The 27,817-nt window shown below is 35.4% G+C and overlaps 1 protein-coding gene across 5 annotated transcripts in view; it reads left to right on the top strand.

Annotated features, from left to right (window-relative positions):
• The window catches only part of LOC138709504 (CDKN2A-interacting protein), a 62,688-nt gene that overhangs the window by 5,689 nt on the left and 29,182 nt on the right, over nucleotides 1-27,817 (top strand). For all 5 annotated transcript variants that reach the window (XM_069840319.1, XM_069840318.1, XM_069840320.1 and 2 more), the window contains exon 4: nucleotides 6,720-7,203. In XM_069840319.1, coding sequence (XP_069696420.1) covers nucleotides 6,720-7,203 — 484 coding nt within the window. The remainder of the gene's footprint in view (nucleotides 1-6,719; nucleotides 7,204-27,817) is intronic.

Here is a 27,817-nt window from a genome sequence, read left to right as displayed (position 1 = left end):
CATATTTCATTCACTATATCTGAAGTGTCTCTCCCCTAACCTTAAATGACAGAAATGAATGGAATTGTGAACGAGAAAATGAAATTTTTCATTTTTGTGGAATGGATTACACTGTATACTGTTACTCACAGCTGATTTACTTAAACTATGCTGTTGATCGAAGTCCACTTGCGAAAGACCATGTTCAATGTCACTTATAATATTCACCTTATCTTCCAAAGAAAAAAAAAAACACTTTACACTTCGGCATTTTTATACAGTATATTCACTGTTGGAACACTACAGAGGTGTGAAAATTATTAGAATAATCTTAATTTTAAAGGTTTTTTAATAGTTCCTTGACATTGAATTGTTGAATATTGGTATATAATATTACTATACTGATGTAGGATATATTTACTACTAACAATGCCGGAAAGCATTGTTGTACATTGGTATTTTTCTTATTTTACAATTGTTATGGGAATTCAGAAATTATTATATTATGTCGGCGGAATTGGAAACATAAACAATTAATTAAGAAATGCTTTAAACAAATTGTTCTTTGCGTTTACATTGTTGTGAAGGTTCAAATGAACGTATACATCTGTTTTGTGCATATAATTTTTTATATTTCCAATTCCGCCAACATAATATAATAATTTCTGAATTCCCATAACAATTGTAAAATAAGAAAAATACCAATGTACAACAATGCTTTCCGGCATTGTTAGTAGTAAATATATCCTACATCAGTATAGTAATATATACCAATATTCATCAATTCAATTAATATTTGTGAAGGAACTATTAAAAAACCCTTTAAAATTAAGATTATTCTAATAATTTTTACACGTCTGTAGATCAGGTAGAAATGACAAATGCTGTTATGGTGTGACTGCATACTCAGCCTTGGAATTTCCCGGGTCACTTAATGGAAACTGGGAGAGGGTTGATGAAGTTTGAAAGCCATCGGAATCTTACCTTAATTTATGCTGTGGATATAATGCTTGTCTCCTTTTAATAAAAGAAGGCAATTTCATTTTCTGTTTTTTCGATGCTATCAATTATCATGAAAATATTTCTGAGAACAAAAGGCAACCCTTTGACGGTGGAGGATTAGAAATAACAGTAGAGTAGTGTGCATGAGAACAGAATGTCAACCCTTTGATGGTGGAGTAAGGTAAGGCCGTCACGCGTTGCCTGGATTTACAGTACAGCTCATTGTCTGGGAATCACTAATTCCACCTTTGTCCTTTGACTAAAGGAGTGAAACTTAAATGTTGTTCTCAACACATTCTTTCAATTTTATAGAAGAAGGTCTGACTTCAAATAAGAATTTGTCAGGATACAAGTTTCACTATAACCAAAGCGAGGGTTCACTATAAACGGAAATATTGTAACTTTTATACAAAACAATAATGTAACTTTATTGTTTCAACAAAAATCACTTTCTATAATTTACTTTAAATGCTCCCGTCAACAATGGGATTTCCACTCCACACAGCAACTCAGTATTCGTTATTGCACTCCACTGACGACAATGACAATTCACTTGGATTATTGAAAACAACAATTTATTGCTAATCTCAACTAATATTCACAAAGCACTATTTAAAAAACAAAACTGTCAGTTCTCAGTTCACAGTTCGTTGCCTTGGCTAGTTCGTCTAGCTCATTCACTCAAGTTCACAGAATATCGAACCCAAGTCTTCCAGAGACAGTCCACTGAACTTCGAAGTCAGGTCCCCCAACTGCAGTCCACTGCACAACGAACCAAAGACTCCAGATTTGCCGCACTCTCCAGGACGCTCCCCCAGTTGCGGACACACACAAGTCGAACTCCTGTCTCGAAGCTGGCTTCACTGCTACACTGACTGGCTAGCTGTCCAAAAACTGCAACTACTGCAACAACTCCTGTCAGCTCACTTGCGTCTCTTATTTATAACTAAACCATAGTTTCCAGGAAGTACAATTTCTACAGATGCCGAGAAGATGGCGCCTTTCTAGACTTCTCTGGATTTCACCCCTCAGTTGCCGCTGCCTTCTTCCCCCTCTCTGCCGCGGCCCAGCATGCCGCCATTCCCCTTACGTCGTGCCACACCGTAGCGACCAGAGTTTCGTCTCCCCTCCGCTCAGCGCTCCATGGAGCTCGCTTCTGCCGGACGCGCACGAAGTTCCCCGAAGCGCTGAGAATATTCGGCCTGCCGTCACAATATTAATGTACTTTTTAATGTATGCAGGTTGGGACCAACGATTTAGGTTCACTATAGGCGAATTCTAGAGTCAGCAGTACAGACGTGGACAAATTATTAACAAAATTGACGATTTTTATGATAATTCTGTTTACAAAATTTGACTTTTCAATTTACACTACAGTTGACAATTTTTCATATTTCTATCATTATAGTAGACAGAAAAATGCAAAAATGTCAACTGTAGTTTAAATTGAAGAGCCAATTTTTGTAAGAATATATAATAAAAATCTTTCATTTTGCTAAAAATTTGTAAATATACAAAAATGTCAACTGCAGTCTAAATTGAAGAGTCAAATTTTGTCAAAATATAAAATAAAAATCTTCAGTTTTGCTAATTATTTGGAAATATCCAAAATGTGAACTGTAGTCCAAATTGAAGAGTCGAATTTGGTAAATATATATAGTAAAAATCTTCAGTTTTGCTAATAATTTGTAAATGTGCAAAAATATCAAATGTAGTCCAAATTGAAGAGTCAAATTTTCTAAAAATATACAATACAAATCTTCAGTTTTGCTAATAATTTGGAAATACGCAAAAATGTCAGCTGCAGTCTGAATTGAAGAATCATATTTTGTAAAAATATATAATAAAAATCTTCAATTTTGCTAATAATCTGTCCACGTCTGTAGATATTATTCAATGCTATGTATTTGCAGTACTAAGTACCCTATATTCTAGAGAAGTAAATTAATGACAAGACACGCAAACCACTATATCCAGAGTTGACTGTACGTTGTGTTGTAATTTTCTTTTTCTGTAAACTAAAAATGAATATTCATGAAATGTAATTGTTTGAAGTCATTTCCATGTTCTCAGTATTGTATGTATGCAATCTAATACAAATGTAAGTGCTATGCTGTTACGTGCCAATAAGATGTATATCACATTCAGGAGATAACTTACAATACATTAGTTTTTAGGCTTTCATGGTGAAAGTGTTCAGAAATAAACTTTTGGGTATTCTACATGTCCTGAAATTTAACATTTCGGAATTACATACAGGTTCCACAATCAGGGTAAGTGGGTATGAGAAGAGTCATGTATTTTTTTTTTGGCTCGTTATGTCTGGCTACTCCAAACAAGTGAGCAAGAATAATACTTCGCTGTTTCTTATATGTAAAAATAAATTATATAATAATATAATAATCCGTGGCGCTACAGCCTGTGAAGGGCCTAGACCGACCAGCCGGCTGCTGGTCTCACGCCCACATGCCGAAGCAGAGATGGACGATCATCCAACCAGAATGGAGGTATCGTGTGGTTAGCACGATGATCCTCCCAACCGTTATAGCTGGCTTTCGCAACCGGATTTCACTACCTATCGTAGCTCCCCAAGTGCATTACGATGCTGGGTAGGCACCAGTCGCATACACTGGCCGAAATTTCATGAAAAAATTTCTGTCCCCATGAGGACTCGAACCAGCACACATTCCGCAATGCGAGTCCTAGGCGGGATGCCTTAGACCACGACGCCACGGCGGGACTGTAAAAAAATAAATTACTGTAGTCAAACTGATGTTAACTAATGTTGAGTTCGTGACATTAAAGCCGTGAACTCTCTTGCTTTTCAATATAGGAGAGTGATGTAGGAAAAGATATGACCATTTTAATGTAGGCACCGTATTTTTATGCTATGGCGGTTATACTCATTACCTAGTGGAAGTAGGCAAAGTGTACTGTTTTTAAGGTATTGATATTTACTATCTTTTGGATAGATCTAATAGCAAAAATGCTGAATTTAGTTTGGGGGTAATTTCTTTAGTATGATTTTTCTAATTTAACACAGAGTTATCCCCATGCTCGCAGCACACTTTACGCTTTCTTCGTGGAGTCGCTGCAATGCTTTTCCTCTCTTTGACATTATTGTAATAAAAATCTAAACACGAAAGAAATTCATTAAAACATGAAATGGTATTTCTATCAATTACCCACCTGCATTATCACACCCAAGTATGTTATATTTATTTACACTTACCTGACTATAGTCTTGAAATTGTAACCACAATGCAACACATAAAATAACTATTATGTATTGATATTAATACTGATATTAATTAATTATTAGTTTGTTTAAATTTCACCAGCTTCCAGTAACCAGTTCAGAAATCTAGTGCAATTTTAATTTCATGGAACTCCAGAACTGACGTCTGTCTCAGCTGCCAACATAACAGTTACAAAATCAGTACCATTTGTAGTATTTATCAGTATCGAAATTCGAAACGAAGTTGGCAAAAGAAAATTCAACCTGCAAACTAGAAAATCACTACAATCCACTAGCATATGTAGTAATGGGGGAAAGATGGTTAGGTTTCACCCTTACAGTATGAAGTAAGCTGACCCGGACTATAGGAAAGATCTGAATTTACAGAAATAGTGTTAGGTGATATAAACGAATTATATTTTGTCATAAACAATTGCACTGCACATGGCACTCAATAAGCAGTTTATTTTAAGTGGAAACGAAACTAGTGTTATAGTGATGTGTTTAATTTGAAAATAAATAAATTTTCAGATTACTGGAAGCTATAGGTAAACTGACGTCCCGTGCCATGGCGTCGTGGTCTAAGGCATCCTGCCTAGGACTCGCGTTACTGAATGCTTGCTGGTATGAGTCCTCATGGGGGAAGAAATTTTCTCATGAAATTTCGGCTGGTGTATGGGACTGGTGCCCACTCAGCATCGTAATGCACTTGGGGAGCTACGATAGGTAGTGAAATCCGGTTGCGGAAGCCAGCTATAACGGTTGGGAGGATCATCGTGCTAACCACACGATACCTCCATTCTGGTTGGATGATCGTCCACCTCTGCTGCGACATGTGGGCGTGAGGCCAGCAGTCGACTGGTCGGTCTAGGCCCTTTACGGGCTGTAGCACCACGGATTATTATTGTATATTATAGATAAACTGATGATAGAAAAGTGATTAATTTTTATGTATCTTTTATTTAAAATTTATTGTATCAGGTGTGACATGCAGGCTCTGCTAAAATGTAAGACTTGTAGATATTTTATGTTGCAAGGCTGAGACCCCTGACAAGGAATTGGCATGCATTTTAAATTTCTTCATTAAGTATTTGTGAAGTTACTGTATTATTGTATCGGTCCATCTCTGCTTATATTATTTAGATATAGAATGGTGAAACATTTTGGTGAGTTGTGTATGTGAATAGTTCTATTAATTTTATATTTCTTACATCCATTTTGCTGTTAATAATAGTTATATGTGGTATTACACATTTTTAAAAACCTAAAATATTATTTTTAGAACATATTTTACAGTTTTTAAAACCTATTTAGGTGCCTAAATCTAAATTTTTTTAGATCCTAAAAATCCGAGATCTTGTCATCATTAGTGAAAGAATCATTGTTGTCATCTTCCCATAGAGCATTATCTTCAGGTCCATCAGGTGAATTCGTAATATTGTGAAGTGGTACCAACCTTTCTTGAAATAATGCTCGCACTCCAGGTTTTCTTTGCTAAATTCTGGAAAAAAAAATATGCTTGGAGTATTCGCGTATATATGGTATTATATCATTGTGTTGTTTCCATCTGACCCTTGTGAGGTATATACAATATTTGTACAAGACTGGATCTGTCTTGTTATTATTCATTATTATTATTATTATTATTATTATTATTATTATTATTATCATCATCAATATTATTATTGTCTTATATTTTTACACTTTGTATGTCTCATTTATTTTGACTTGCTGTTCACATTTTATTATGCATTTTCATTTCTTTCCATATGTTATATTATTATTATTATTATTATTTTATTGAGTTTTGTGTGTAAAATTGTAGTGTATAGATTGACAAATCGAACTGAAACCCTGACTGAGTTTGAGCGCTGGCTGTCTTGGGGAGGAGCAAGTGAGAAAGCACGGGGGGAAGGGAGAGAGTACTATGCACTATGTACTTGCAGGTCCACTCACAGTTTGTCAAACCTGCTAACAAAAGCATTGAAAGGTTGACTAGTTGCCTGCAATGCTAGCATAATGGAACCTTCCTAGCCGACAGTCGAGGCAAAAATGAAGAATCCGTTATTGTGATAATACTGGAGAGTGGTTCTTTTATTGGTCGCGATGCCCATGCACACCCTCTCAGATATTTACGTGGTGATTGGTGACTGAATGACAAGGAGCGAGGGAGAGAGAAGAAAGAAAGAAAAAGAGAGTTTCCAGAAGTTGGCGTGTTTTATGGAGTTTCACTTGAAGTTGTCAAACTATACTTTGTAAATCTGTAGTGTTTTTTGTAATGCAATTTTACTCCTGGTTGAGTGTTAGAGAAGGCTGTATGGCCTTAACTTTGTCAGGTTAAATAAACCATTATTATTATTATTATTATTATTATTATTATTATTATTAAATAGCTACTGGATAAGCACATGTGTGCGTGTCCAAAAACTGCAGTTAATATCATAGTGAACATATTAGTGATATAAGCTATATGCTTTAAATAGTTCATCTTTATTTTCAGGACTGAAGAGACCTTTGCAAGAAGATGCTCCCACAGAAGCTACAGATAAAGTGTCTTCACAATCAAATGCATCCTCATACACAAAACATATAGAAAATAAACCTGTTACTGAAGTTGGTGGCAGTTCTAAACACACTGAATCTTCTCACAAAACTGGAGTGAAATATGGACCATCATTTGTACCTGCTTCTCAATCCCAGAACTCATCAATACAGAGTAACTCATCTGCTAACCAGTCATCAAAATTTGACAGCTCTCGTTATGGTGGTGTAAAGACATATCATATAGATCAATCATCTGCTGGAAAACAAGCAAAGACTGCTAACACAACAGGACCAAATATTGGAGGCCCATTTGGGAAACTGGTTTTAATTGAGCCTGCTACTGAACCTGTAGGTGCGATGCACATCATCAGCAACTCCACTTCGCTGTGCCAGGTGCAGATGACTTGTAATTATGAACAAGATGTCGCCTCATCCGAAGTGTAAGTTCAAAAGTCTACTTTTTATATTAACACCTGTCATCTGCTTCCATCATCTCATTATTCTTTTGAGTCAGTTGTTTTTACCAGTGGGATGGTACACAGTGGTCACACAGTCTACTATATACAGTCGTGAAGCTCGATATGTAGTAAAAATGCAAACATGGGTAGTTGCCCACCACTAGGATCGCTACTATCGCCTCATCATCACAGATCTCTCCTAGTAGATGACAAAATATGTTACACTTTCGTTGTCATGTTCTTTTGGAAAAATTAACACCTTCCTTCCATTATTGAAATATTAAATGGATAAAGTTCATTTATTATTTTAATGAAGTATATTAAATTCCACCATAAACTCGAAGATACCTGCAAGAAATAGGTTAATATTATTTTTGTTTGTGCAAAACGAACTGAAATTTACTATAATCGCTTCACTCATTCAAGATTATAGCGATAATGAACTATGAAACCAATAAATATTAATTTGCATTTCCCTTTACAACAATAATATAATAACAATAATAATGGAAATATGAATTAATGGGAGTAACTTACGTGTACCGGTACTTGTAGTGTAGGCTTACGTAGTTAACAAAATGGGATGAGGTTAAGCAATAATAATCACACCAGAATTGTAAATAAAACGTGATCAATAAATTTTATTGTAACAGACTTACTTTTTATACATCTCTAGTAAAGTAACAAATAAAAATAACAAAATTAACAGCTATAATTAAAAACATATCCTTTGAAAAAAATGTAGGCCTGAGTTGTCTGAAAATGTACAATTATTGAAGGAATCAGCTGATACAGACGTAGAATTAGTGCAAAGCTTTTGTTTCTCAGCTGCAGGTAATAACAGAACAGGTTTATTTGAAACATCAAATAAAGTTGGAACTGCATTCCATATTAAATTATTTTTGTTTTCATTGATAAATTGTGTGTTTTCGAAATGAAGAGAGCAAAACTTTATATTATTATAAAGATATGCTTCATTCTTTGTCATTAGATCTTCCCTCCTGCTGTTTATTAACCACTTTTTGCATCTAGAAGTAAAATAAGAAATAGATGTTAGGATTTTTCTTCACAAGCATCAATGCGAAATACGCAACGACCTAGCACTCGATGGAAATACGACTCAGTCCACTCTAAATCCAAAGTCGACCGTGGATAGTCTATTGTTTCTAGTTGCTAACCGTTTGGAGCGCTTTATCACGAGATTTGCAAAAAATAACCTCAAGCTTCGCGACTGTATATAGTAGACTGTGGTGGTCATCTCTACTTTTTTTTATACCTGTGCAGAGGAACCAATCTTGTACATAATATTAAAGGAGTGTAGTGATTATCTATTTTAGATTTGCAAGTATTACTGTCTAAAATAAGCCTTTCAGACTAGGAAGACATGGGTTTAACACCCCTTAAAACAAGCATTCCTTACCTTACTAATGGTTTCACTAGGATATATTCATGAAATTCATACGAGTGGCTAATATTTTCAACATGTGTAATGTGTTAATGCGGATCGAGGAGACGGCCTCAGATATGGAGAGTAGCTTTGAATATATTGAATAAGCAGTCGCGAACAGCCGATGAGGGGTGGTCCTCCAGCTTGGGGGTTGGGCGAAGGGCTAACAACCCATCACCATAAAAAAACAGCTTGTTACGAAACCTTCAAATAAGATATTTGGGGCTAAGAGGGATGAAGTTACAGGAGAATGGAGAAAGTTACACAACGCAGAACTGCACGCATTGTATTCCTCACCTGATATGATTAGGAACATTAAATCCAGACGTTTGAAATGGGCAGGGCATGTAGCACGTATGGGTGAATCCAGAAATGCATATAGAGTGTTAGTTGGGAGGCAGGAGGGAAAAAGACCTTTGGGGAGGCTGAGACGTAGATGGGAAGATAATATTAAAATGGATTTGAAGAAGGTGGGATATGATGATAGAGACTGGATTAATCTTGCTCAGGATAGGGACCAATATTTATTCTGGTAGAGTTAAGGCCATGAGGCCTTCTCTTCCACACTCCCAGAAGTAAAATACACAGTGAAACAATGACAAAAATAGTAAAGTCATACTTAAATATAAAAATCATTTTCATGCCATAAACTAACTTACATGGGCTATAATGAAATATTAACTAAACATGATGCATAATTAAGTTATTTACAATTCATATCCTAATTCTACTTTATGATAGGCCTAAATGACAATTTATATAAACACAGAATAACATAAAAAAATCGGCTAACACTCACAAATCGATTTAATTCTTAATTTAAATTGATTAACCGTTCGGCAATCCCTGACATGACGAGGTAAGGAGTTCCATAGGCAACAAACTGACACGGTGAAAGAGGATGAATAGAAAGAGGTGCGATGACGAGGAATGGATAATAAGGCCTGATGTTGATTCCGTAACGTTGTAAGATATTCAAAGCGAGTTCTCAGATATTTTGGAGAGGCATTGGTGGCAATACAGACGTTCAATCCGTACTCCACCTCTATCCATGTGTTTTGCAGCATCGCAGGCATAACATTTGCGACAGCTGCAACACTGCGATGGCGCAGATCTGGTAGATCACGAACTGGTGTCTGATAAACTTGATTCTTGACAAACCTATGATTCTGTCCTTCAACAATGCCTGCCACACATCGAGTTTCGGGGAGCTTCGTTCATACTCTTCCACTGTGTGGGGATGTTCCATCCCCCCATATGCGGCAATTGTGTTTGTTAACCTTCCCGGAAGTGTTAATGTAGCCTCGTCCGAGAAACAAACCATATCGAGGAATGCCTCATTTTCATCAATTTTTGCTAGAATTGTCTCCATGAATGCCTTATCTTCAGTTTGATGACGAATCTGAAATTTGTACGCCCATAGGCACAACCTTTGAACGACATTGTGTATTGTCAAACGAGGTAAATTTAACTTCCTACTTGCTTGTCAGATTGATTTACAGGGGCTCTGCTGGAAAGACGTACGGATTAATTCGACATAGACACTAGAACAGTTGGTGTGGAGGCCCGACTTTGAAACCAAACTCCCAGTTTCACGAAGGCATCTGTCCCATTTCATGATTGTTACGTACGTTGGAACATCATCAGTTGGTCGCAGTTTATATTCACGCCGAAATCGACGTTGTACCTGCATAACAGATTTCAAATCCGTGAGAGAAAGCACACAGAATGCCTTTCGTTGTGGAGTCCACATGATTGCTGACACTAATTGGCTATTTCCTCGAACGATGTTTACACATACGATGTACACTTCCACCATGTAAACACAAGAAACATTTTGAGTTACCATACCCGTAGAAGCAAACCGTGTGTAAATATCAACAATACTTTTCAAGTAATAAAATAATGAAATGTTATACGTTTAAAGTTGACATAATGAGGCAAAGTAACTCTGCACAGAGTCGGGGTGCTTCTGCCTCATTTTTACTCTCTTTGAGGTACTGTATATGCGCCTTGGGAGATAACATGTCAAGTGAGAGAAGAATATGCACTTTCTCCTTCTGTAGTATCCCCCATGTGCATGACGTCACATTTGCACAGGAAAATTGTTTGTGCGCTAGCCATGTCAGGAATGGCGTTGTGGTCAGATGACAGACAATGGCCTTCCCAGACTCTCAAGCATCTTAGAAGAGGGTGGAAGCTACTTGCCACGCCCTTTTGACCTATTTACGATTTAATGTGAGGCTGAAAACCAGGCGGCTGTTTGAAAAATCGCATGCATAGTGTGAAGCATAGAGACAAAAGCTACATGATCTCGATACCACAGATTTTGTATAGTTCACTGAGGCCAGAAGCACGCATCAAGATGTGCCTGTTAAAGCAGCAAACTCATCTTCTCCATTATTTATATACACAATAGACAATATCTGTGCATGAACCTTGTTGTTCATATGTTCAAATCTCCAGCATACATTCTACACATTCATTGTTTATGTACTTTATATAGTAGTGATGGGTCCAACTGGCTCTTAGGTGCAAGCTAGCTCGTGAGCTAACGCTTCCAAGAGAGAGTCGTTCAAAAGAGTCAGTTCGTTCACGAGTTGGTTGCCAGCTCTTTCGTTGGCAAGCTGGTTGCCAGCTCGTTCGTTCGCGAGAGGCTAGACAGCTCGTGAACAACATCGTTCAAGAGCAGGTTGCGTAACATATCGGAACTGTCAATAATAGTGTAATCTATGACATTAGGATTCAGGAGGATAACAGGGACAATCGTTATTATGTTACACAAAATAGATGAAAAAACAAAGCCTGCGACATAAACGTTATACAATATTATACGTATATTTTTCTACACACACATCAGCTGATAGAAAGCTGCATAATATTAGTTCTACATCCGTCTGATACTGGTGTATGGCACGGTCCCACCTTCTCTGTCTTTTTCAAAGTAACTGCAGATGTCACGTGATCATGCATTCAATGCCATTGGTTATTCGAGAGTGGGAGTTGTGAGACGAGCTGTGAGTTGTTTAATAGTCGCGATCTGAAGGAGCTGGAAGTGCCTCGCGAATGACCAGCTCTCAACGAGCGAGCTAGCTCGTTACTAGCTCGAAGGGGAGAGTCGTTCAAAAGAGTCAGTTCGTTCGCAAACAACCCATCACTACACTATTATATAGCCTTAATGCAATTATATGACATTGTTACATAATGCAGTCAAATATTTATCTTCAATCGAAAGAAATTGATAAATTTGTATGTGATTTGAGGCTACTGTGGAGGTTGTGTTTCTCGTATTTGCTTTTTATTTGTTTGTTACGCGTCATTTGTCATTTTTAAGTAATACCTATCATCAGAATAATTTGTTAATTTGATTTAAGAGACGGTGGCTTTCAGTTATGTGTTCAGTGTACGTCCTGATGAGGCCACTTCTGTGCAGAACAGTTAATGACAATATTAGATTTCATTATATTAGTTTTATGTTGTATTTGTAGTTTACATGGTTTCCATAGCATTATGTTTGATTTACGTATATTTATTTATGTAAAAGGTACATACAGGTATCTTTCATACATTTGGTGAAGGCACTTTGTGGGGAGGGTGGCATGGAGGTAGAATTCCATGCTTTCTTGACCTTGGTACTAGAATGAGTGGTGTGGTCAGCACCACACTCCAATCTCTTTTTTTTTAAGGGGTAGAAACCCATTACTCAATTTGATAGAAGGCTGAGTGAACCTTGAAGCTGTTCTGGAAGTTTGGCAATGAGAAACTACAATCACTATCTGGTATTGAATCCTGGACCTTTCAGTCTGTAACCAATTGCTAGCAACTTAGTTACTGGCTGCCTATTTAATTAAGTAGTCAACTGTAATCGATATAGCATACATAACATTTTCACAAATAATAATGGAATAGTAATAATATAATATAATGTACAGGGTTACTATAAAAGAAGTAGATAATTCAGTGTTCTATAAATCCAAAACTCCATGAACTTAAAACATGTAGGAAGATGTAGAACTCTAGGAAAAGAAGATTCTAAACCTAAAAAATAATGGAGTTCAAGAGAACTAATGACTTCTATGTCAAACATCTTGACATTTGAACAACAACAGCATAACTCAAAACGGATTTATATGCACTAAAAGTTAAGAATGACACTGAGTATAGAGTGGATGTGCTGTCAGTTAAAAGAGTTTTTGAGCCTGGTTCACAAGACTCCGAAATGTAGTAGTAGGGAATTTTTTTTTTTATTTTAGTAGGTTATTTTACGATGCTCTATCAACAGCTTAGGTTATTTAGCATCTGAATGAGATGAAAGTGGTCATGCCGGTGAAATGAGTCCGGAGTCCAGCACCGAAAGTTACCCAGCATTTTCTCATATTGGGTTGAGGGAAAACCCTGGAAAAAACCTCAACCAGGTAACTTGCCCTGACCGGGAATCGAACCCGGGCCACCTGGTTTTGCGGCCAGATGTGCTGTTACTCCACAGATGTGGACAGGTAGGGAATTCAGTCACAAAGACTAGACAAGGCATCTGTAAACCGCATAGTGATTTGTAAATGGTGGTAGGAAAATTAAACATCGTTAACATTACCAAAGGAAGATTCCCCACTGACATCCAGCCTAAGAAGTCTGAGGTACTTTATATAGCAATAATAGTCAAAATGCTGCCAGAGGTAAAAATAGTTAAGTGATTCACCCTGTAGTTAAATGTTATGTTTTATTTAACGACGCTCGCAACTGCAGAGGTTATATCAGCGTCGCCGGATGTGCCGGAATTTTGTCCAGCAGGAGTTCTTTTACATGCCAGTAAATCTATTGACATGAGCCTGTCGCATTTAAGCACACTTAAATGCCATCGACCTGGCCCGGGATCGAACCCGCAACCTTGGGCATAGAAGGCCAGCGCTATACCAACTTGCCAACCAGGTCGACTTCACCCTGTAGTGAAGTAAACACTACATGACATTCACAAGTTAGCGATACAAAAGTAAGATTTAATTATAAAGAAAGTAGGTGTAAGTCATAATGAATTGAGTAATACAGAAAAAAGCCAAAGCAGCTTCAAGTTTTATGTGGTGATGGTGGGGTGGTGGGTGTGTGTGTGTGTTTTTTTTATTTATTTTTTTTTTCTTTGTGGGTTTGTTTGTGTGTGTGTGTGTGATTTTCCTTTTTTAGCAAATATTTAAATATCTACATGGCTAAAATGTCATACGTAAGCATATAATTTTATTTTATAAATTGATTACTTGTAATATTTTCTACGCATTTTATAGTTTTGTGTGACCAGACTTAATTTCTGCATTATGTGTGGTTATGCTGGCAACAACTAATAATATTGAATGATAACAAATCTTACATTATATTTTTGTATAGTTATTACGGAAATGGTTGCATAGAAATTTTTTCTCTGTGACTTAGACTTTTTGCAAATAGCAAAGCAGCCTGCAGTGTATTATTTTATATTCATATTATCGTCAAGAATGTCCTAGAGCCTGGATGATATATTGCTTTCTTATTTTATAAAGTAAATAGAATTTACTATGATGAAAATTAAACTGTATCTTTTCTGGAAATGCACGTTTTCGACATTTTGTTATAAAAAGAAAAAGTAAATTTGTCATGCCATCTGTCTGTCCAGTTTCGTATTTGAATTCAATTCGACTTGATGGAGACTAAAAGGGTTATCATTGGTCCCCATCCCCCCTCTCTTTGCTTGTCTTGCTAGTTAAAATGAACTTACACAAATGTATTTTATTGTGTGTGTTTGCAAGTATGTGTAACTGTGTACATGACTCACGTGCATGTATGCCACAAGTGAACTAACAATGTTTAAAATGATTACAATATTTTAGTATATATTTGGAATATTAATGATTTAGTAAATTGAAAGTGACTTAAAGTGCAGTCCCGTCAACAGTTTGTCATCCATTGTGGTCAAATGGTTTCCATGTCATGTTTTTGCCTCAGGATCCAAGCATTGCAGGTTCAACCCTAGTCTAGAAAAATTAATTTTTAAGGAAAAAATGTTACATATTACAACTCTAAGGGGTAAGTAAAGCTGGGGATCCTGAGTTTCACAAAGTTTGTAACATGTAAAGGAGTCTTAAGGTAAGCGTTCACTACATCGTATCGCACTCCTCGTACGAATCGCACGCAACGGATATTTTAAGTGCAGTGCGTTCACTGTAACGGCTTCACCTCATCACCTCATTGGATTCCCTTATCAGCTGTTTAAAACATGACGTCGTACGATATTGACATTACTGAAAACAGAGGAGTTGAGGTTAGGTCTATTAATTATGACTATTAGCGAATAAGAATTTGTAATTGCTTCATGCTTCTTAATTGAAGAGGAAGAAACGAAAGAGATATTGGTTACATAATATATATAAGAAATGACTTGATTACTGTAATGGAAATGCCTCAAATTATATAATTCTTTGCAATTTTCTAGAAGCGAAATAAGTTTTCCGTCTGCCATTTTGGCGCAACACTGAACATGGCACAACATAATAGTAACAGTTGACCAATTAAAATTGATTTATTATAGAAGGCCGTGATCACAAGCATCAGAAAAGTTGTCCATCCGAGAAACGTGGACGGATTTGCCGAAAGGCGATATGTGCGATACGATGTAGTGAACGTGGTTACATAACAATTACAGCAAAGATGGTCTTTTTCTGATCCATACGATTCGTCGTATGAGTGCGATACGATGTAGTGAACGCTTACCTTTATAATATTCGACAAATCAGTGTTGTAGTGAAATTCTAACACTGGCCAATATTGTATGATCACTTACAGATGGCACTGCCAACTAATTCCCGATAGTATCTGAAAGTAGAGAAATAGTGTGAAAATTCCTGTGTAATACCTACCACAGATGCTGTTAATCATGTAATTGGTTAGTGATACTGATAACATCTGAACAGACAGACCAAGAAGTAATTGTTTTTGTTATTTGAAACTCATTAATTTATATAATTTTTTTTCAGCAGTCACTTCAATAATGATTAATTTTCTTGTTGATGGACCAGAGCCATTTCCGGTTGTTACATTTTGCTGTAGGAGAGCTGAAAGTGTTGCTGGCAACAGAGCCCAGTGGATTGCTTTATCAAAGCTTTGTGCTCTAGAAACGAAAGCAACTAATGAATTAATAATTGTATTGTGCTCTTTATATGTAACAATTTTATTAGACAAATCACTCATTGAAGCAACTCGACATGTCATTTGGCTAATGATTTCCTTTTGATGTCGCTCTTTATAAAGCCATTTTAATTGAATTAATAAATGCTTGCTGAACTGATAAAGTGTAAAATATTTTGTATCTAATTCCCTATGTTGGAAGTCTCATGAAATTACTACCAATAAACCTATTATTGATATAGTCTGTCAGTTGTTTACTGCTGTAGCATCTGTTGCTGCAGGTTATTTATCTTTCCACATGTGTTTTCAAGCATTCTACCTAATGGAATTAACTTGGCACACTAAAACAGGTGTTCTTACACATACATTTAATACCTGATTGAGGTTTTTTCCAGGGTTTTCCCTCAATTCATTAATATCAAGGAATCAAAGTTCTTTTCTGCAGATAATTGAATCTATAAATGAAGTATTTTATTTTGCTACATTTTCTATATTGAATTAGGTTTCCAAGGCCTGTTATCTGCGAAATATTATTTGTGTTGTAAATTACGTAATGAATTACAGATAGTAATGGAAGTGATGTTATACAGGGTGATTCACGAGGAAAGGTAAAAAATTTAGGATGTGAATTCTGAAGTCATTCTGAGTCAAAAAGTTCATATGAATATGGGTCCGTTTTTGAATGGTTCTTTGATTTCACAAACACTCCTGAGACTCCATTGTACTAACTCACATTATTTAGAGACAGATAATGGACATATTTAAAGTTTATATTCGCATATGCATACATACCTAATATTCTAGACGTCGGGGTCGATGTTTTCGCACATTTTCAAAGGTACCTCCTTCTGCTTCAATGCACTGTTGCGCTCGGGCGTGAATCGCGCTCATCCACGTGACTTCTTTATGCGGCATGCAGCATCCAAAATACAGTCGATTAGCGCCTCTCTCTTTTCCACCTTTCTTTGCTATACCAAGTCTTTCATCCAACCCCATAGACAGTAAATACTCTTCGATATGGTACCCTTCTGTTTGGAAAGTGTCGTTATATTCGACAGCACGCAAGGAATTTCCATCGCACAAACCATAAACATACACAATATCGGTGTATTCTGCAGTCGAAAATTTATAAGGCATCTTGAAAAACACAAGTTAACACTTCCGATAACTGTACCTGTATAACTACTGTACTGTAGGTAGCTGACTGAACTGCTGTGAACTCATAAGTGATAGTGTATTTGTGTCATGTGCTGGTTCTGTGTCATTACATCAGACAAGGACAGGCGATTGGACATTTGTGATGCCCCACCACCTGGTTTGTGAGGAGAATGAACTTCTCTTATCTACATCACTCACAATGCAGATTCCAGTGTTACGTCATTCATTGCGATCAGTGACCTTGTCTCACATCTCAATGTCAGCAGCATATGGTAACGTCTGATTCACATTGGGGTGAGACTTTTACCAAAAAAATGCATCTAGTTCCACTATTGTTCGAAAACAGACCTATGTTCATATGAACTTTTTACTCAGAGTGGCCTAAGATATCGTATCCTAAATTTTTTACCTTTCCTTGTTAATCACCCTATATGAAATCATACTTTCCACTACAGTTCAGATATGAAAAAAATGAAAAGAAAGTTGTTAAAATTCATTGTTCGTGATTATTTTTTACAACATGTATATTTTGTTTCAATTCTGAATTTGTTTTCGTCAATTTTTTTAACATTGGTTACAAAATAATAAAAATTATATACAGTAGAACTTCACCAGTCTGAACCTCAGTAGTCAGAAATTTCAGTTAATCCAAATGGAGGGGAAAAAAAAAAAAACTTAGCCAATTTCGTTAGGTTGCAATCATTCTTTGATTAGTTAAGAGAATTGCTAAGTTTAAACTTCCCCTTGAAGTTTTTTTTTTTAGTAGGTTATTTTATGACGCTTTATCAACATCTTTGGTTATTTAGCATCTGAATGAGATGAAGGTGATAATTGCCGGTGAAATGAGTCCGGGGTCCAGCACCGAAAGTTACCCAGCATTTGCTCATATTGGGTTGAGGGAAAACCCCAGAAAAAACCTCAACCAGATAACTTGCCCCGACTGGGAATCGAACCCACGCCACCTGGTTTCGCGGCCAGACGCGCTGACTGTTACTCCACAGGTGTGGACCCCTTGAAGTTCAGATTGGTGTTTTTACAAATGGTTTTGAAGACATTACAAATAATTAGCTATTAGATTTTAAGATGCATATATCTCTCACAGCACAGTTGAGGGACATTGAACTGCAGGTGCATTTTGTTGCCAGTACAATGCAATTTAGTCATCATAGTAAGGTGGAGCGGTGCACAATGTGCTTTTGCAATTAAAAGGTTTTACAAGAGTGACAGTTTTGAGGCTACTGGGCGTGAATTTTGTCATTTAAATTTATGGCACCTTGATCCTGTCCCAAGTGCTTATGTGACTTCTCAACTAAAGGGCATTTTATGAGAATATTTTAAATCACATGGATGAATGTGAAGACTTTATTCACACTTTGTGAATGTTTGACAAAGCATATAGCTATCTCAGTCGTAGTCATTTAAAACACGTCTGTTTCAAGAAATAAATGACAGACTACGAGTATGTACTTTATGATCTTACATATGTCATTAAAAAAATTCTTGAGTCAATGACCAACTACAGTAGAACACCAGTTGTCTGGATTTATAGGGAGTAGTATGATCCGGATATGCAAGAATCTGGATAATTGGGTTGGAAATGAAAAGAGTCAAGAATCAGCTACTGCATGAGTTGAAAGTGCAAAATGACTGTAGGCTTACAGTTTATAATGAATATTACACATATTCAGACAAAATAGAATTTTAAATGAATTAAAATTATAAGAACTCTTCATATTCCATATAGAACAGAATTTTATTTATGTCTAGTAGTACAGAACACGAAATAAAAAAACCTAAACATATGCAACTTTCTTTGAATAAACAATTTATTTCAAACTGTCCTGAAACATGACCCGGATATTTGGAGTTCTACTGTATTTATAATTACCCGATCCTTTGCCGGATCCCTTATTTTGTAAAAGACCAGTATTGTCTGGCTTCCTGAAGCTAGATTAGAACATATTCGTGTGTTCAGTCAGTAATTACACATCTGTTCATATTGAGGAGATACGTGAACATTTAGGAGCATCAACCTGCTTAAATTTCCTAATTTGCGTACATTTCAATTCATAGCGAGTCTGAATCTACATGTCATATTTTCTCGAATACCCTGCGCACTTTTTTTTCGGGAATATATAAGTACAAAATATGAGTGTGTAACGTATTCGAAATGAAGTTGGCAACATTGTCCAGTTTTCCTCCTACGCAACTCCTAAGGTGGTAGCACATGCCATTATCTTCCTGCATGGGTATTTCAATTGTAAACATTGTTAAATGGCGTTGGATTAGCAATACATGTGTCAGACTCAAGTTCAAGTGTGATAAGTGTGGAGATTTTTGTCTTACATTTTCAATTCTGGAAAGGAGTACCACTAAAAGTAGAAGGATAGCACACAATGAAGAAGTTAATAATGATAGCAGGTATTTATTACAACAAACCACGTAGTATCATACAAAATAAAGGTAATTAACTTACTGACGTGTGCTATTAATATTGCAGGATATTGTGTAAATGCCCAATTAAGCAAGACAACTGACACACGTGCAGTGCATAGGCATAGGATGGGTTTGAAATGCGTCCTGTGCCAGGATAATATTTATTGTTGTCTGAACCCTAGATCATATATACTCCAGATTGCTTGGCCTTAAAGGCTTTGACGGTAACAACTTTTGTCAGGTTTACTATGCTGCCATCTAGTTGTTACATAAAGAATCACATCGTAACTCCCATTTGAATTGCATTAGCAACTGTACTGCCACCTCATGTTCGTTTATGGCAGACTGGTGGCAATCCTGGCAGTTTTTCTCTTCAAAGTGCTACCGATTTTAACATAGGGATGAGCAATCTGTTATATATGTGATCAGGGTCTGAACTTTGTTTGTGTTTAATTGTTTTTAATTTGTTGTGAATACTTTTGTTGGAAGTTTTATTTTTATTTATTTATTTTATTTTTTGCCTTTCGGTGTGAGGTATTCGAGAAAATACGCTGATTTATAAAGTTCTGAAGTGTGGGATTAATGAGTAGATAATATTAATACTATGGGCGGAATTCATAGTCGTCACTTATAAATGAGTGAACCCTTAAGTGATTACTTATACTCATTTCTAATTCATAGTTGTCCCTCATTCACATAATGAGTGATCACTTAAGTGAGCTGATCTGTACCCTTAAATGACCACTCATTTTCAAAATGGATACTGAGAATGATTTTGAGGATTTTGTTGAATGAAATGAGGAAAATATACGTGTCCCAAAAAGGTATATTAGAGACATGGAGAATCCTCTGGAAATGTATAGTGAACTGGAATTTAAGAAGCGATATCGTTTTCAGATCAATTCGAAGTTGTTGCTCTAGCCAAATTGATCGTTATTTATTTACTTATTTATTTATTTACTTACTTACCGGTACTTATTTATTTATTTATTCATTCATTCATTCATTTCTATATCAGGGCAAAGCCCCATTTACTATAGACAGTGCAGCTATTTGTTAAAGAAACATAGAATTGCATATAGCATGAAAAAAGAGATAAAAAGATACAAGTGTAATTACAAATTACAAATTAAAAATAAAAAAAAACAAATGGATACTACCTAAATAAAAAACACAGATCTAGATATAAATGAAAAATACCAAATGAAAATAAATTAAAAAAGAGTTAAGTATAGATATCGTAGCCAAAAATATAAAATGTAGCTATAATTGGCAAATTACAGAGTAAATATAACACTATGTTAATAAATTCAATATACAGTATTATATAGTAGACCTAGTAGGCTTAATTTATTTATTTAAGAAATTCACTACTACAGAACACGTGTTCCAATTAGTAGGATATCTGATTATAACTATAACTAACATGCAACTAGAATTTAACATATCATGAAACTATTGCTGTATGTAACTTATTCAGTACAATAATATTGATAACTCGTTACATGTAGAGCTGCTTTCGATTAGTTCAATGAGAGCCAGCTTTTGTTATGACGTCATGTCTGGCAGCTGTAAGTGAGCACTCATTACGTGAAAATAAGTGTTGTCTATGAATTCGGAATTGACTTAAGGGTTCCCTTATTATAAGCAAACACTTATTACTTAAGGGTTCACTCATTTTATAAGTGACGACTATGAATTCCACCCTATGATTACCAAAACACTACAAACTCGTTAATTAAGAATAAAATACCAATAATCATACATGTACTATAGAATGAGAAAGGTATGGATAAATTCGTTGACACAAACATTATTCCGTGTATTATTCTAAAACTGATTTAATAGTGTTCAGTTTTCTAGAATGTTACTATTTGGTTCTGTTTGGTGCCATTGTTTGACTTTTATCTAGTTCAATTCTTTTCAGTGTTATTTAGTATTGTTTACTACCACATTGTTCTTTGTCTTTTTTCTTCTTGTTTTCTTTCAGTTTCTGTCACAGTCCTCTTTTAGCATCATCATCGGAATATTTCCTGAATATGTATGCTATAATTTTTGTTTTCTCTGTTTTAATATTGATTTCTACTTAGTTTTCACACAATTCTTGACTAGAGATAAGTTACTGGTACTTACTAATTATTGCATACAATGAAGCTTTTGAGTAATATGTCAAGTTTTCCAACCATGATTTTTCTTGTCCTCCATATACGATACTATGAACAATAGAACTCTTGGCTTTTTTATGTAAGTTGTAGAAAATTTCACTTATTTTTTTTATTGCAGGAATTTGTTACGATGGAAGCACACTCGTAAATAAAAATATGTTTCATGGTTATAAAATGGGTTTCAACTGTATTAAACCAAATAGAAATTCGAATTTAAGTTTGTTGCTGAATTATGGTTTCTTTGTTTTAATACCGTGGTAACCCATTACAGTACTACCTTTATGAAACATGGATAACTTCTGTATTATGAAACATGCTCCAAAAGGCAACTTCTACAGGTGATACCTACTGCTATTGCGAAAGAGGAACATTTTATTCAATTTAGAAATACTAACACACTCTTTTATTGTATGTGACATACGCAAGTGAAGATGCTAGTGATTTGTAAGTGATGTGAAATAATTTAAACAGAAAGAAAATTTCGTCACCTTTAGATATTCCGTGCTGTTTATAATTCTTGAAGTACTGAATAGTGCATTAACAGAATTTCTGTGTGATACATATTACAAACAGCGTATAATTTAGAAATATAATCTGAAGTGTATAGATTTTGCAGTATGTTCCACAATTTGCTTGTTCTGCCTTTTGAAGAGTAGAAATTTTATTCATCAATAAAAAATTCCACTGTGTGAGAAGATTTCGTTTGAATTTATGTACTGTTATATTTATTCGAAAACATTTTAAATATAAAATACAAACAAAACCAGTTTCACGTCTGATATGCATAATGTTTTCAGGTAATAACATTGCAGTTGTGTGAAACTAAATGCTGGCATTGAAGTATTTCCAATATACACGTTTCTGTACTTCATTGTATCCAGTTGTGTGACTCTAATCTTATGTTAATAACACTTCGTAACAGATCTAAATGAATCAAAATTTAGTGATAGTACCCTCATCTGAACGATTTAATACTTCATTTCAATATTTTGTTAATCACTGCCTGTTAGCCTTAGAAAAGGTGATTAACATAAATTGTATTTTGTACAAGCTGTTACTTAATGTACTATGCAAGAATTAATAGAAGTCTAGAAGTTGTAAGGTGTTTATTTTGCAATATTATTTTGTTATAACTTACAACATATTTCATAAAATAAGCATAAAATGTTAATCTTGCTAGTCATTGCCTTTTTAAAAGTTTTTTTTTTTTTCAAATGTTACTAAATTGTTAGAAAATCTAATTGTGAACAATTTATTGTTACACAAAGAATTTCTGAAGTAAAAGATTGTATTAATTTCTCTATTTTGTCACATTCACGCCTGTAAAGCATATATGCTTTTTGAAATAAATATATTTTCCAGTTTAAGTCGAGAATGGTAAAGAATATACTACTTTGTGTAATGAACTTGCTTTATTCACTTACACATAAAACATGAATAGTTGTCCATTTACAATATCTATGAAACATATACATAAATGTGGAATTTTAAAAGATGCAGCATACGTAATTATTTAAAAATGCGGAACAATATAACAGTACTCTTACTTTCTTGTAAATTTTATGTAGTAACTGCGTTAACAATTTACCAAATATACTTCGTAATTTTATAATTATTTCACTAAAGGTACTGTCACATGTCGCTACTTTTGCAGCGCTGCAGTACAAAAAACTGCGCAACTCTTGTACTGTGACGTGTGAACAACAGTGCAACCCAAAAAGTAGCGGCTGCCGAACCTGCTGCCCGCTACTTTTCCATGCTGCGCACAGCTTAGAAGTAGCGACGTGTGAACAGGGTTCTCAGGGTTGCAGCCGCAGCATTTTTGATATCGGTTTTGTTGAAACTTTTGCTGCGGTTGCAACCATTGTTACCACCCAAATGTGCCAATGATACTTTTATTGTTTGGATATATTTTAATGTTAAATGTGATGAAAATAAATTATTTGTAACAGTTATTAAATACACAACACAGTCTGAGCATAATTGCTGACGATATAATTCATTTTTAAAATTTTCCGTAGCATAGTTCCAAACATTGCCAACATTGATTACGTGAATATGCTGTTGGTTATCATTTAAGTATATAGGCGTTTTTAAAAGCTTTATAGTAAAAGTAATGTCAATTTCTGAATACTAGATACGACAGAAAAGCAAATAATAGATAAGGAAGCTTTCGCATGAGTTTCTTAATAATGCGAACATAACCACAAAATGTATATTGAGAAGTCAACACGGAGATGGAAACCTGCAGCATAACTGCGACTGCAAAAGTAGCGCCTTGCGTGTGAACAGACTCGCAACCTCCAGTTGCAACTTTTGCAGCACTCGGGTTGCGCAGCACAAAAAGTAGCGTGCAGCGCGCTACTTTTAGCTTACGTGTGAACACGACACGCAACTTTTGCAGCTGCAGTACAAAAGTTGTGCAGCAAAAGTAGCGCTGTGTGACCGTACCTTTAGGGGAGTATACTGTTCTGTTCAGCATTTTTTTTTTCTTATATAAATATAAATCGTGATTTATGCTATTTTTGCACGACGACTGAATTTTTTATTTTTGTTTCTGAGTAAAAATTTTCATTTTCCAGGTATATACTTCCTGAAGAAATTGTTTTTATACATATTGTATATGAACAATATTCATTCAATAATTTTATAGAAAAAACTTTACACAGACAGATGGCATACTGAAGACCATTTTTATATCAAGAATTCACAAAACGTGCACTTCCATCAACCTTCCTTTTTTGATCTATATTTCCTGATAACAGCAAGCATAATGTTTTGTCTGTAATAAAAATATTGATTATTAATTTCCATGTCCTGCACCGTGACGTCGTGGTCTAAGGCATCCTGCCTGGGACTCGCGTTACGGAATGCGCGCTGGTTCGAGTCCTCATGGGGGAAGAAATTTTCTCATGAAATTTCGGCCAGTGTATGGGACCGGTGCCCACCCAGCATCGTGATGCACTTGGGGAGCTACGATAGGTAGCGAAAATCCGGTTTCGCAAACCAGCTATAACGGCTGGGGGGATCGTCGTGCTAACCACACGATACCTCCATTCTGGTTGGATGATCGTCCACCTCTGCTTCGGCATGTGGACGTGAGGCCAGCAGCTGGCTGGTCGGTCTTGGCCCTTCATGGGCTGTAGCATCATAGATTTTTGGATATTAATTTCTGTACAGAATGTAGCAATTAATTGCAAAAATTACAATTTTAGGAATTTATTTTACTATTTTACAAGCATATAAATAAAGATAAAAGCATCATACTCCATTTTAAATGCAACGTTATTCATCACTAAAAGTGTGTGAAAAAGAAATGCCTGTAATTCGTATTTCTTGAAAGAATAGCAGAAAATTTATTTCACGACTAGTTTACTTTATTAAAACAGAAATGTTTTATGTATTACGAACATTTCGAAAAAAAATCCATAAATTATATTATATTTTTCTGCCTGTTTCCAATATGAATTTTGTAAAATGATCTTCCAGACAATGAGTTAAAGCTGATAAATCATCTTTTTTTTTTCTCTCTGCGTATTAAAGCCATTCTAAACAATTCTGGGGTTTAAATACAAGTATAGATGTAGTACATACCTGATCTTGAGGGACAAAATATATGATGATTGGATCCCAGATTTATAAGCACTATAAGTTAAAAATGACGTTGCTGTATTTGGGTAGTCATGGTGTACATTACAGTTGAGAAAGCGTGGTAACCTATTGAACCTCTTGTGAGCTTATTATTTGCGCTAGTTACCTTTTAAAGTGGTTATCAAAAGACATTGTACTTATATTTGTTTTGTCTTTTTTAAAGGCTTCTGTGATTGGACATAATATGCATTGCTTCCCACACCATGCTTAAGTGTCCAGAAATATCTGATGTCAGATGCGTATGGAGGCGTGGTTAAATGTATACAAAGTAGCAGTACTACTTTATAGTGTCTATGAATCCAGGCTCTAATCATGATTGTTACATACTTTTTTTTCTAAACGTTTCAAATATCTTTACCTTCAGACTTTCCATATTTACAAATAATAGATCTTTTCTTGAAAACAGCATCTTCCATTCTTGTTTGCTATTGTATGTTTTCAGTTGTAATCATTTCAGTTATTGTGTGATGGACTGATTCTAATAAAGGGTTTCTCATGTACGACGCAACTTGAGGTCTCCGGTTTTGCTCGGAAAGAAATTAGCTTGGCAGGAAGGCAGCACTCACCGATTGTGCAGATGGCGACCTCCCCTGTTTCTCATAACAAGATTAGTCTTGCAGGCACCTTGGCTGTAAACAGTGCGTATTACTCAGCCTCGTTCAGTTTCGTTTGCTGTGTGATTGAGTACACGTTTGTTCATTCTTATTGCGTGTAGTTTTGTTCACTATGTATGTATGTATTTATTCACACTGCAATGGGTATATACCCGGTGGCAGTGGTAACTAATTACACTCAATAATGACAATAATAAACTTATTAATTAAAAATACAATTAATGATAATACTAATAATTAATACTAATAATAATAATAACAACAACAACAGGGAATATACTAAATTAAATGAAACGATCACTTAAAATAACATTTGAAATATTCTAATTTGTATCTTAAAACTAAGATCGAACTAAAACCCACGAGTATATGTTCATATCTGCACAAGTACCTTTCAACATTACACTCATTTCACTGTCAACTCACTCACTGCACTGGAACTACGACACATTTCACTGATTCTATCCTGATTTCACTAACACTTCAAAAACCTTTCACTGTTCAAATTCTTTGCACTGCCACTATAAACTATAAAGCTTCACTGACAGGAACACGTTTCACTTACACAGCACACTTCACTGACACGACATACTTCTTCACTGATACAACACACTTCACTGACACAACATAATTCTTCACTGATACAACTCTTCAATAACAAAATATCATTTACACCCTTTAAGTACTGTGTATAATTACCGTCTATTAGTAAGGTCCTTAAGCCTATTTTTAAATGCATTTTTGGTTGTTGGTAAAGCCTTTAGTAAGTCTGCAGGTAAAGCATTCCAGTCCCTGATAGTACGATTGAGAAAAGAAAACTTCCCAGTGTCCGTCCTCTGCCTTCTTTCCCTCAATTTATATGAGTGGTCGTTCCTTGAAGAGTAATTTGGCGGCTGCAACCTATTTTTTATTTCTTTCTTTTTTTTTTATTTCTTTATTTATGTTATACACTAGAGAGCAACGAATGTTTATTGTGTTAAACTATGCAAGAACAGAGCCGTATGGAATATTGACGATATGCAGATTACTAGAAAAATTTAAAGAGACTGGATCCGTGTTAAACATAAAGAAAACTAGAAAACCAAGTGTTCTAATAGAGATAGAAGTGGTCTTAGAAGAGATCCGAGAAAATGGTTGTCTCGTTTAGGATTTCAGTGATTGTGATTTCAACAATTTCAGCAGCCAAAATTCGTCAAGTATCTAATAACGTGTTCAAAATGTGTCAGGCTTCTCTAGCAGCAGATGGACGTCATTTTGAGCGCCTTCCGTAAACAAATGTAAACTTAATCTACTCTCTTTCCAGCTAAAGATTGAAGTAAATGTAAATAAATGCACGTGGCATAATGGTTCCTGATTGGCTATTGGACGCACAACGCCTCCAAGCTCATGCTTGTCATCTTCTTCCTCATATTAAAATAGTTCCTTCAAAAATAATAAAATGTATAGGCTAATATACATGGAATACAAGTGAATTAAACATGCTTATAAGAACACTTTCTTACGATTTAAACAACATGTTTATATTAATAGTTTCAGACATTGCATGATAAATCATTGTAACGTGTATTATGGCAACGCGCATGCATAATAGGAATTAAATCCCTCCCAAGGTTCAGCTTCACAGAGCACATCAGCACAGCTGGTATAACACAGTGCGAGATTCAGTGTTGCCAACTTCAAAGAAATTTCTGTAGAATTAAAGAAATTCTCCACTCTTCAAAGAATAACATTTAATCACGAATCTACAGAAAAAGAAAATCCACTATATCCAGTAGAGAAATAATAAATATTAACCCTCTATGAGTATTTTACGGGTTACTTTAATGAATGTGTTGGAATGTCTGCATTATATCAGATGGTGGCTGCCCTGCATGCTCACTTGCTGAAAATAATGCGCCCTGGTGGCTGCTTTGGTAGCTAGCTTGTGATTGCGGAGTAATACATTTCGGTTTTGTTTACGTCTACTTCAATCTTTAGTT

The sequence above is a fragment of the Periplaneta americana genome, chromosome 11, assembly GCF_040183065.1.
Source record: "Periplaneta americana isolate PAMFEO1 chromosome 11, P.americana_PAMFEO1_priV1, whole genome shotgun sequence".
NCBI classification, from domain to species: Eukaryota; Metazoa; Arthropoda; class Insecta; order Blattodea; family Blattidae; genus Periplaneta; species Periplaneta americana.
The sequence above is the reverse complement of the archived record's forward strand: the minus strand, read 5'-3'. Positions and strand labels throughout refer to the sequence as shown.